The 12,812-nt window shown below is 35.7% G+C and overlaps 1 protein-coding gene across 1 annotated transcript; it reads right to left on the reverse strand.

Annotated features, from left to right (window-relative positions):
• Positions 1 to 10,118: 10,118 nt before the first annotated feature.
• Positions 10,119 to 11,318, reverse strand: LOC131649940 (uncharacterized). The gene is made up of 2 exons (XM_058919684.1): positions 10,878 to 11,318; positions 10,119 to 10,421 (listed from the first exon to the last, which is right to left on the reverse strand). Exons 1-2 carry the CDS (start codon positions 11,316 to 11,318, stop codon positions 10,119 to 10,121), a joined length of 744 nt encoding a protein of 247 aa, XP_058775667.1.
• Positions 11,319 to 12,812: the final 1,494 nt, after the last annotated feature.

Genomic DNA, 12,812 nt, shown 5'->3' on the forward strand with positions numbered 1-12,812 from the left:
GCTTATGTTTTATTTCCAAAGAATTCTAACCATTCCAGGGTCAATGAGTTCGAGTTAATGGTTCTGCTTGCTCTGAGACGTGGCATTGAAGTGAATTGGGCACTTTCAATTATGCGCCACATGCAGCTTATGGCTTCCCTTAAAGGAGGCTTACCTTATGCAAGGGCCATCTCTCATATTGTTCGGAATGCTGGTGTTCTCCTCCAAAGGGAACCAAAGAAAAATATGGATGAACAAGAGTGTGCTATCACTTCTGCTACCGCTCTTAAAAATACAGGAATAGTTATGGATCGTGAAGGTAGATTTGTCTACAAAGTTGATTTTGAGCCAACCGTTCCACAATTTCCTCAACCTCCCGAAGGTGGATATACAATGGATATGATGTTTGCAAAGCTGTGTTCTATTCAAACATCTATTGATAACAACAAGAGGGAGAATGACTATGAGCATAACCTTATGAGAAGACAAATGCGGGAAATTCAACGGACTCAAAAGCGTATATTGGCTCATTATGAGGGAGAGGAAGGAAGCGAAGAAGAAGATGAACAAGATGATGATGATGATGAAGAACACATGGATGAAAGTGATTAATTTATTTCCTTTAATTTCTTTGTAATGTTTTCTTTCTATTATTCGTATTTTACTTATGCTTTCTAGACAATGTTCCATTCATGTTCGTGATGTTTAGGATTATTATTGTTTTATGTTGTAACCGTAACAAACTACGTTTCGTATCGTTTGTAGTATTTCATTTGTGTGCTAACTTTGTGGTATTTTACATTTGTGTTATAATTCATATCTTTTTATCTTTTTTCCCATCCTTTTTGATAATAACAAAGGGGGAGAAGAATATGCATGTATTGTTGTTTTGTTCAAAGAAAATGCAGGCCATTGTTAAAATTATCAAGTAAAACTCATCACCATAAATCAAGGAATCATGGATTTAGGGGGAGTCTCTAACATAGGGGGAGCCTTGCATTGTTCAAACACTTTTTCAAAAGCACAAAACAACTCTCTTCAAAAACGTTTTCAAGACTTGGTTGTCATCATCAAAAAGGGGGAGAATGTAGTTGCAAAAGCATCCCAAGCATAGTTTGTTTTGATGAAGACAATATGGACATCAAGCTTTCATAAAGGATGTGCAAAAAGAATCTCAAGTCTTAAAGCAAAGAACACACAATTTCAAAGTCTTGAAGAAATAATAAAGATTCAAGAATCAAGCAATAAATGGCAAAGGTATAAACAATACTCACTTTGACATATAATTGTTCACAAAATATACTCTCATGCATATCATAATCATGAACAAGTCTCATATATCAAAGAGTTCATTTAAAACCTTTTTCATAGTTAAAATTCAAAATAAAGGTTTTAGGAACCGGGTTGTCCCTATGGGGGAACCGGTTCCCAGCATTCTCAAATTTCAGCAATCTGTGGTTTACTATGGGGAACCGGGTTGTCCCTATGCAGGAACCGGTTCCCACATTCAAAATTCAAATTTTCTGCTGTAACGTTCAGCAGGAACCGGGTTGTCCCAGGCAGGAACCGGTTCCTACTGAACCAGTGTGTTTTTCCATTGCATTTTACACTCAAACGAAATTGTCTTTATATCTTTTAAACATTGCATTGCTTCATGGAAAAATAACCTTTTGAAGAGGTGTTTTACACACTATATATTACACATCTTTCATATTCAAAAATCACCTTCTTCATTAACAATTCATAAACCATATTCTTCATCTTTCAATATTCTCAAGTGTTCATAAATTCTCATTTTCAAGTGAAACTTTCCATACACATTTTCATTGAGTAATCTATTCAAAGTTTCATGCATACATTGTGAACATTTATATTCATTGTTAGAATTGTTTATTTGAAGAAGAAGATCAATCCAAGATTGATAGTGCTATACAAATTTCATCTAAATCTCTTGTATAAATTCAAAAGTATTATCTCCTTACTATCCAGGATTGTTGGAAGTAAGTGTTGTGTTTGAAGAGGATTGTTCTTCATTCACATTAGTATTGATTTGATCTTAAAGGTGTTAAGAACCTTTGATCACCCTATAGGTTAGATAGTTGACATAGGATTGTACAATATTTCTAACTATAGTGAAATCTCTTTCGTGTTTGAAAGGGGACTGGAGTACTCTCGGATTGTGAGGGGAACCAGTATATATCGTTGCGTCCTTTACTTTTCGGCACTTTATAGCTTTTATCACCATTACCAAAGAAAAGAAAAGAACCTTACAAAAACCTTCAAACACTTAACCAAAAAGTATTAGAAATATTCTCATAAAACCGATTAAATTTTGAAAACCTGATTCACCCCCCCTCTTAGGTGCACTCTTATACTTACATCCAACATGCATCCTAGGTAAGGATGAGGTAAGTAAGAAGGTAGATCAGAAGTTATACAGAGGTATGATTGGATCTCTTCTATATTTGACTGCTTCTAGACCTGACATTCTGTTCAGTGTTTGTTTGTGTGCTAGATTCCAATCAGATCCTAGAGAATCTCATTTAACTGCTGTTAAGAGAATTCTAAGGTATCTGAAAGGTACTACTAATGTTGGTTTAGTTTACAGAAAATCTAAAGAATACAACTTAGTAGGATTCTGTGATGCTGATTATGCTGGAGACAGAATTGAAAGAAAAAGTACTTCAGGAAGTTGCCAATTTCTTGGAAGTCATTTGATCTCTTGGTATAGCAAGAAGCAAGCAACTATTGCTCTATCAACAACAGAAGCAGAATATGTCGCTGCTGCTGGCTGTAGTACACAGATGCTCTGGATGAAGAGTCAGTTGGAAGATTATCAGATATTTGAGAGTAACATTCCTATATTCTGTGATAATACTTCTGCTATATGTTTATCTAAGAATCCTATTCTTCATTCAAAAGCTAAACATATTGAGATTAAACATCATTTCATAAGGGACTATGTTCAGAAGGGTGTTATTTCTTTAAACTTTGTGGATACAGACCATCAATGGGCTGATATCTTTACAAAACCCCTGGCTGAAGATAGGTTTAAATTCATTCTGAAGAACATCAGTATGGATCTATGCCCAGAATGAGAAGATGAGAAGTTCTTATATATGAGTATCTTCTGAAATGAAATGTGATTTTCCAATCAGAAGTTCTGATTGAAATCTTTTAGAAATTATGATTCGGTTATTACTAACGTTTCATTGTCTAAGTTGATTCAGAACCTCTTTTAAAGCAAAACAGCTGTTACGTTTTATCTCGGGATGGTAAACCTGTAGTTACTATTCATGGATAGACGTGCGTGCAGTTGAAGGGACACCGACCATAGGTAACTGTGCTAGTCACCTCATTTGTCTTTATTATCTCTCCTCACGTCACGTAACATTAAATGCTAGTCATCATTCGTTTCATTTTATTTCTTTTTAAATACTCTTCAAAATGGCTTTTTGGTTTCCTATCTCTCTGTTTTCCTCTTAAAGTTTTTTTTTCTTCTCTCTCTCTCTCTCTCTCGTTTTTTCTTTTCTTCTCTCAAAACCTAGCGTTAACCCTAAGCCTGTTGTAGCTCCATGACTCAAAGGCGACAGATCTCTGTGCATCTCGGGATGGCTCTTCTAATACCTCTCAAGTCAGATCCTTCTTTGATGTTGTTATCAACTTTCACGTCTATGTTGAGGGAAAGCCCCGTTTGCAACATTAGCTCTCTGTCTGTGAACTGTCCCTCACTTCCTCCTTGGTTCTGGGATCTCTCCTACAGTGGAGGTTTCAGTCTGGAAGACAAGAAGTCCTCCGGGATTCTTGATGGGTTGACACAGAGCGTGTCTAGCTAGGGTTCTGTTTTTAATTTTTGTAGTAATTTCCTCTTTGGAAATTCTACTTTGTATTTGCTAGGAATGTTTCTCATCTTGTTAAACATAGGAACCTTTTGTAATATCTTTTGATTATCAATGAAAAGTTTCTTTGTGTTTTACATTCTAGTAAATGTTTTCTTTTGTCGTTTTATGCATCTGAATCTTTTTAAATATTCTTTTTGATGTTATGACAAAAAGGGGGAGAAGATAAATGATAAATGATTTGATTAAATCTATCAGTTGCTGGGTAAAGAGGCTCCCACACATTCACTAACAAGAACTGCAAGTTCTATATGGTTTAAGTGTTTTGCAGGTACAGAGAAGTGAAGTGAATCTTCAGAAGAAAACACTAGAAGCAAGACCATAAGAAGCGTTATTCTGTAAAAGGAATAAGCTCTTGGAAACTGAAGCAAGCTGAGTGCTGTCAAGCTTCAGAGATCAGAAGCAAGAAAGAAGAATGAATCAGAAGCACTGATAATAGAATTTGAATATCATTGTCTATCCTGTTCTGACAAAATTCTATTTGCTCTGATACATATAATGTTATGGCTCTGATACATTATTTGCTCTGATACACTATTTCAGCCTATATGGCTCTGATACATATAATGTGTTCAAACATACATTTTATGTTCTAACTCGTTCATGCTGACTTTTGTCGTTTAGTTTTTGTTCTGTAACATTTCAGGATGTAGAGATGCTCTGATGATGCTCTGGTACATTCAACAATGTTCTGATACAAATCTAGCATGAAGTGATGTTGGTAGACATTCAAGTTCTGAAGCTATCCGAGGGAAGCAGAAATCAGAAGATGTGAATGTTCTAAAAGATCCAGAAAACTCAAGTTCTGAAGCTGTCCTGAATGGAAGCAGAAATCAGAAGCTGTGAATGTTCTGAAGATCAAAGAAATTCAAGTTCTGAAGCTGTCCTGAATGGAAGCAGATGTCAGAAGCTGTGAATGTTCTGAAGATCAAAGAAATTCAAGTTCTGAAGCTGTCCACGATGGAAGCAGGAATCAGAAGCTGTGAGTGTTCTAAGGATCTAAAGAAATTCAAGTTCTGAAGCTATCCAATGGAAGCAGAAGTCAGAAGCTATGAATTCTCTGAAGGCAGAAGCTTATATGATCGTCTCTACCGAAATAATCAGGGAAGTCTTTTATTAAAGTTCTTCGAGTATTTATTTCAGGGGGAGATTATTTATCTCAGGGGGAGATTGTTAATCTCAGGGGGAGACATATTCATATGCTTATGCTATAGCTGTGTAATTTGTCTTTTGCCGTCTACTCTTTCTGATCGCAAATTCATATCATTTATATATGTTTTTGTCATCATCAAAAAGGGGGAGATTGTTAGAACAAGATTTGTTCTTATCAATTATCTTAGTTTTGATGATAACAATAATATGAATTTTGCTTAAGATAATATGGTACTCTAATCCAATGCAATTTTCCCTTTCAGGAAATATATATAAAGAGTACGCATAATTCAGCGCTCAGAAGTTGTGTCTCAAATGGTTCAGCATGTAACATCAGAACATGGTCTGGCAAGACATCAGAAGATGGTCGAAGCAGAATCAGAACATGGCATCAGAAGAACATGAGATCAGAAGCACTGAAGATCAGAAGATGGTATCACGCAACAGAAGCACTTCAAGATCAGAAGATCAGAAGATGCTATGCACCAAGCTGTTTTGACTCTGATGATATTCAAACGTCGTATTCACAAACATCAGATCAGAAGGAAGTACAGGTGGCAGACTACGCTGACTGACAAAAGGAACGTTAAAGCTACTAAAGGCTACGTCAGTAGACACAGCGTGAACAAGGCTCGAGGTAGTTGACAAAAGCGTATAACATTAAATGCAATGTTGTACGGAACACGCAAAGCATTAAATGCACTCAACGGTCATCTTCTCAACGCCTATAAATATGAAGTTCTGATGAGAAGCAAGGTTACCAATTCTTAACAACTCTGAACGAAAATAAACTTGCTGAAACGCTATTCAATCAAAGCTCAGAATCTTCATCAACTCACTACATTGCTGTTGTAATATCTTAGTGAGATTAAGCTTAAACGATAAGAGAAATATCACAGTTTGTGATTATAGCTTTTAAGAAGCATTTGTAAACTCTTGAATAGATTACATTAAGTTGTAAGGAACTAGAGTGATCGTGTGATCAGTATACTCTAGGAAGTCTTAGCAGTTGGCTGAGCAGTTTGTAACTAGAGTGATCAGGTTGATCAGTAGACTCTAGAAAAGTCTTAGAAGTTGTCTAAGCAGTGTTCCTGGAGTGATCAAGTTGTGATCTGTAGACTCTGGAAGACTTAGTCGTGGACTAAGTGGAAAACCATTGTAATCCGTGCGATTAGTGGATTAAATCCTCAGGTTGAGGTAAATCATCTCTGCGGGGGTGGACTGGAGTAGCTTCGTTAACAGCGAACCAGGATAAAAATAATTGTGCAATTTATTTTTATCATCCAAGATTTAAAGTCACACTTATTCAATCCCCCCCTTTCTAAGTGTTTTTCTATCCTTCACTTAGCTTCCTTATTGTACAAGTTTCAGACTGCCACTTTGTTCCTTGTTGAAGAAGAAACTAATTCCTTGAAAGACATGTCTATCTGATCCCCTATCTGATGTTGAACTTCTAGCGATTTCTAGATTTAATTGCCATCTTCAGAAGTATTGCATTTCCCATACACCCTTGTGGATAGGGTTAGAAGCTCCATATACTGATCATGTCATATTCAGAAACACATCTTCTAAATATAGTGATGAGCTTGTTAACAACCAGTAATCGTGATGTTCCAACATCATTTATGACATCAAATTTGAAAGCTGAATCTGGATGTCAACCATAACCATTGAGAGAAATAAACTCTCAATAGTTAGTAGCTCTCTTAATAGTTACTCAGCCACATAAAGAAAAATAAATTCTTTATACCTTTCCTGAACCTTGTGAGTCCAGACTACAAAACATGCATAACTCTTCAGATAAATACTTCATCTCCCATTTGTATTCACCTTTAGTCCTATGCACAGCCTCCTGCGTACATGTGACTTAGGTTGTTTCTTCTTCATGACAGAAGTCATGACAGCCTCCTTCATCACAATAATTCTAGAACAGGTTAGTGGTTTGACCTTGTGCTTTATTCTGGACAAAACTGGCCTTCCTTTGTTGAAGAGATAAATACTTGAGATGATGTCTTAACATTAGATCTGACATCTACCTTTTACACATGGATTCAACAACTATGATTTCTGGAGGAACTACCATAGTAATATTTGTATAACTCTTGCTAGGGATACAAGAGATCTTCAACAACTAATCATCCTTCATGATCAGATAATGACTTCATGCAGATGCATGATTCATACCTCAAGAGCATATGAACAGACCTCCTGTCTGACATTGAGGTGGTAGGAGCCAACCTTCTTCACCTTAAGAGAATATTTCCTCTAATAAGTTATCTAAGGCATAAGCATTTAACAGGTGGTAATATTAGCACAGAACCACGACCACCTTAGCTTCTTCAAGGCTCGCTAATGCACTTCAGCCCTAAGGCATGGCCAACTGTTCCAATATGTAAAGACACTACATAATTGGACTCTCTTGAGAGGGACCTCCCTTGAGTGTACATACCTTACTCTTGAAGTGATATGTTCAGCTCCCCTTTCTCAAGTTAATACAGAAGAATCAATCCAATGGATTGTATGATACTTCCAAAGTGCATATACTTATCAACCACTAAGCCTAGGTTGATACGCTTTTCATTATCCCTTCTTGGATAATAGTTCTTATTTGTTCAGAACCAGAGTTCCATGCTCTCATAAACTTGACAGATGAATCAAGTTTGAGTAAACAACCTCCATCCTGTTTGCATAAAAGGCTATCAACCTCGAACCTTTGGATAACAGCTGTCTTAAATCCCTTTCTCTGAAATTTTTGGTTCCTTTGGTTAGGAGAACCTAACAGATGTCAGAGATAATGTCTTTGACATTAGAATTGGATTTCATACATGAAGAACTTTTATGAGATGCCCTTCAAATACAATATCAAGCTCAACTCATGCACTTCTACTTTCTTAGATCAAAATAAACTAATCCAAAAAGTACAATATATGTTGTTCATGTCCTGATCAACATATATGTCTAACAAGTTTCTAGCTTTGTAACTTCTTAGACCCAGATGCCTCCTCTTCCAAATTAGGAGTAGGTTCTAAACATGTGAACAATACACAAATGTTTAGCCCCCTCCCCCCCCAAAGCATCTATTGTGCAATCTCTTTAATTAGCAAAATCATGCATAATTTGCTGATATGATGTCCAGCATCTTGTAGAACATCATTCAAGAACTGCACCAAAAGACCCTTCAACAAAGACCTGAGGTTGGTCTTCCAAAGAAGAGAGCAAAAATAAATTGCTTCCTTATGATCTCTCATCAACAAACTTATTGAAAATGCCTTTATGAGTGGACTTGGGTCAAACCTCAAGTATCTTAGGCTAATTTAATAAGTCAGTTGATATTACCCTCCACATATCACAGAGTATGATATATCTTCAAGGGATACACCAGGAGTTTTCCATCAGATGCAGCGGAATAATCGAAAAACTCCTCCACCAAGCTTCAGGCACAACATGAGTCTCTGCTTTCCTGACAGCTTCAAACCAAGGTCACCATATACCTTGTCACGAATAGTCATCCTCCACTTCTAGGGACCATTCTTAAACATATGACTGACCAAGTCCATACAACTTTTCAGCAAAACTATCTTTCTTGCTCATGAACCAGAAAGTATCATCCCTGAGATCTCACCTAGAAACAAGAACAGGATGCCTGCTCTGATACCAATTGAAATTCTGGTACGACAGAACTCATATGTCCTATAGAATGTCGATACATCTGATCTGACATTAATAACACAGGCAAGAAAATAACAGTACTCAAAAGATAAAAACACACATAATTGTTTACCCAGTTTGGTGACAAACAAACCTACTCTGGGGGCAACCAAGCCAGAGATGAAATCCACTATTAGCAGTATCAATTGGTAGACCCTTCAGCCAACACACCCGTAGATGATCAACGCACTTAATCACTACCCAATGACCCTTCTACCTAGGTCCTCCCTAGATATGAGAAACCCCTCTCATTCTCAATCATCGCAATGATGTATATCAGTAAACACCTCAGCCACTGCATCGACGGCCTAATTTTCAACAACTCTTCAAACACCTGAAAAGTAGAAGACACACTTCCATGATGAGGAGACACACTCCTATGTCAGACAAGAAGCCGCACTTCCCTCCATACTCAGCCTTGACTCTAGACTAATAACACCATCTTGGAGTTTATTAAGAGCTTCCTCCAAGAACAATACTCAACTCATTACCTAAAGGATTTTGAGTGAGAACAAGGTAACCATCCCACAAACCGGGTGGTTTCACCTACCAACGCAACCCTTATAATTTTAAATATTGGTTGACCTCCTTACCTAGGTTACAAAAGCTTCTATTTATAACCTATTCCCAACTGGACTTGGGCTTATAATTATAGAAAATATGTTGTAACAAATCTCCAAAAGATTCTCTTACAAAATAGGTTTTCAATCAAATCTTCCTAATAAATCTCTAAAATTAAAAAGTCTTCAATCAAACATATTTTGATTTGATTCTTCCAAATTCTTCTTTGCGCCACATATGATTGGATAATATTGGTTAGTAATATTCTATAGCTGTCAATTACTTGAGTCTGAAGTAACTGAAAGATAAACCCTAGTGCGATGTCGAATGGAACATTTTTTGACGTCTTCTTTGACATGTTGCTTTCAGATTTTGAAACACTTCAACACAAAATGTTCTTCTGTCAAGTAGATCTCCAACCTGTTTTCTCTTACAAGTATAATTGCTACTCAACTAATTACTGCTTTATTAGTTTTACCAAACATAATGTCAATTCAAATAATAGAGAAATAACACCACCCTTTGTTGATCTACTGTTCTAGCTACACCTTCATTTTTAGTAAAGCATTCAATAACTTGAATATTACTCCATTTATCAAGTGGTCTTGGAATATTCGGCTCTACTTCCTGCATGCTATCGTGTATAGACATGTCAGATGCCTCTTTGCCTTCTTGTTGTTCATGTTGTACATGCATTTTTCTTATGTTGTTTTTTATTTGCGTGATTGATACCTGATTGTTTCCCTCGTTTAGCCCTTCTACGACTGAATTATATGGTATTCTTCTATTCCCCACACTTTTCCCTTTAAGTTTAAAATTTTAAACACATGTAGCCATTCGTTTATCTTTTTTCTCTTTCCTAATCACTCCTTTTTTAATTCCCTTCCCACCACTAATCGCACACTCCATGTCATTTCCATGTGGGCCCTCTTCTACTGCATGTTTATTAGCTAATCCCTTAACCTCTCCACTAGATTCTCCTACAACATCGTTCATATTTTTAACAGTAATAGTAACATTATTCTTCCTTTTGCTAGAAATGAATTGAAACTTTTTTGTCCCCTCCTTCCTTAAACTCTCATTATTTCCTTCATTATTTGGGATTGGCAGTCCATCATTTTCCTCATTTTATTGGAATAATTCCATAATATTATCATTTAAAGCTTCAAATTTAGATCCCATAAGTTTTTTGCCAGCATTAAAATTTGTCTTCAATGTGCTTTTATTTCGCCAATCTCCATTAATGACCACCTGTGTGTTGTCACCTCTCTCCCTGAGCTCCATCTGCCATTTGTCTTTTTCTCTTGCATTCCTCCTTGGTTTCTGGACAACTATCCACGGACTATCTATGTCACCACATTTGCCTCTATCATCTCCTCTACCTTTTGATCTATCAGATCATGCATCATCTCTTCCACCATTCATAATTTCTCCATTCACATTCTGGAAGCTACACCTTTCCCTATAGTGACCGAATCTGCCACAGTTGACACGTAGTAGGTACAAAACTTCATACTTTACTTTGTATCTCCTCCCCTTGATTGAGAACATTGCGGGTAATGGTAACGTTAAATCTACCTCGACACACAAACACGCATATTTCCCTCTCTCTTGCATCAACGTATTCTTATCCAATTTGACAATATTTCCAATTTGATTACCGATAAAGCTAAGTAAATGAGAGTCATAGTACTCTATTGGTAACCCTACCATGTGAACCCAAACAACAACTTTCTCTATAGTTTCGCTCATCGGTTGAAAGATCGGGCTCAATTCTTTGATAGTCGGATAATGATCGTATATGAACCATGGTACATCCATCAGTGCCGCATTGTAATTATCATCATGAGAAAAAATTACTAAGTAGTAATCGTTCCCCATGTCAATGATGTTAAACACCCCTTTCCTTACCCACACCTGCTTCAATCTTGTCTGCAAAGCTTTGTATCTGATTCTTCTTCCCAGCGGTTTTACAATGACGCCTCTTCGCCACAACTTAAAAATCCATTTTTCTTCCATTTTAGACAAAACAAAGTTAGGCTATTCATACTTCCCTTCAACATGCTCCTCAATAGTAATTCCATTGTGATCAAGCTCTTCTTCTTCTTCTCCATATCCTTCTTCTTCACGACTAGGAATACCGGGATCCATCCCCTTAAGGGATTTCTCTCCAGCCCTAACCCCCTCATCTTCCAGTCCTCCTGCATTCGTATCGTAACCTTCACTACTATGGACTACATCGCTATAGTCCTTAGGCACATAGGAAGATTCTGAAAACTTATGTTCTCCACCTTTTATATTCTTAGTGTTTCTTGCCTCAGATCATCATTCTCATGATTGCCTCCAATCGTTTCAGAAGTTTGCCATAGCAGAGCCATTTCGTTTCAGAAGATTGCCTCCACCTTTTATGTGTGAATTTTACTCAATCAATATTTCTAAAAATAAAACACAAATATTTGTAACTAAACACAAATGCTTTATTATCGCCTACCCTATACTCCCTCTGTTCCTTTTTAAGTGTCGTTTTAGAAGAATTTTTTTGTTCCTAATTAAGTGTCGTTTTATAATTTAATGTTATAATTTGTCAATTATACCCTTATTTTCTCAATAACTCCACATTACATTTTTCAATTAATTATTGAAAAAAGAGTGTATGATTGAATTTATTTGGAAAGAGAAAAATAAATAAGAGTATAATATGAAAAGTAATTCTAACAATCCACTATCTTGGTTGAAGAGCTTTATACTAAAATAACACTTAAAAAAGAACTGAGGGAGTAATAATTATCATCTTCTCATAAAATATTTGAAATACACAAATTCTTTAGTATCATCTTCCTCATAATAATTAACCCTAATTAAAAACGATCAACACAATATTTAATTCTCAATCTAATTTTTTTTATTCTAACAATTCTATCAATTTAATCTTATGATATTTTCCAAAAAAAAATATTTATAATATTTATATATAAATTATATTTAAATACTTAATAGGAACAAACTATAATAATAATTTAATCATTTTTTACTAAAAGATGAAACAATTCTAATTATACTATTTTAAATAAATTGAATTTTTTAAAATAAAAATATTGCTAAACCAAAAAAATATTTTGCATAAATATAAACCAATGGTGCCAATAATATTTTGAACTATTAATAAATTTTATCATGACAGTAATAAATATATTAAATTATGTACTACAGATTTTTTGATTAACCATAAATTAAACAAAAAGGTTGAATTATCCCTGCTAATCTCTAATGATAAAAATTCCCATGTACATTTAAACATCTTCAATTACCTTGACTACCTCCAAGCTTATATACAATGTAATAAAAATTGAATTGGACCAGTCGGTGGAACCGGTTTGACCGGAAACCGAATTTTGTAACAGTTCATATGCTTGAAAAATAATTTTGTCAAAAACCGTTCAAAACTGAGAAAATCGACAGTTGACTAGTTTGTCACGGTTCAATCTCTCTTGGATGAGAACCGGAAAAAACTGA

This window comes from Vicia villosa, linkage group LG2 (assembly GCF_029867415.1).
Source record: "Vicia villosa cultivar HV-30 ecotype Madison, WI linkage group LG2, Vvil1.0, whole genome shotgun sequence".
NCBI lineage: Eukaryota > Viridiplantae > Streptophyta > Magnoliopsida > Fabales > Fabaceae > Vicia > Vicia villosa.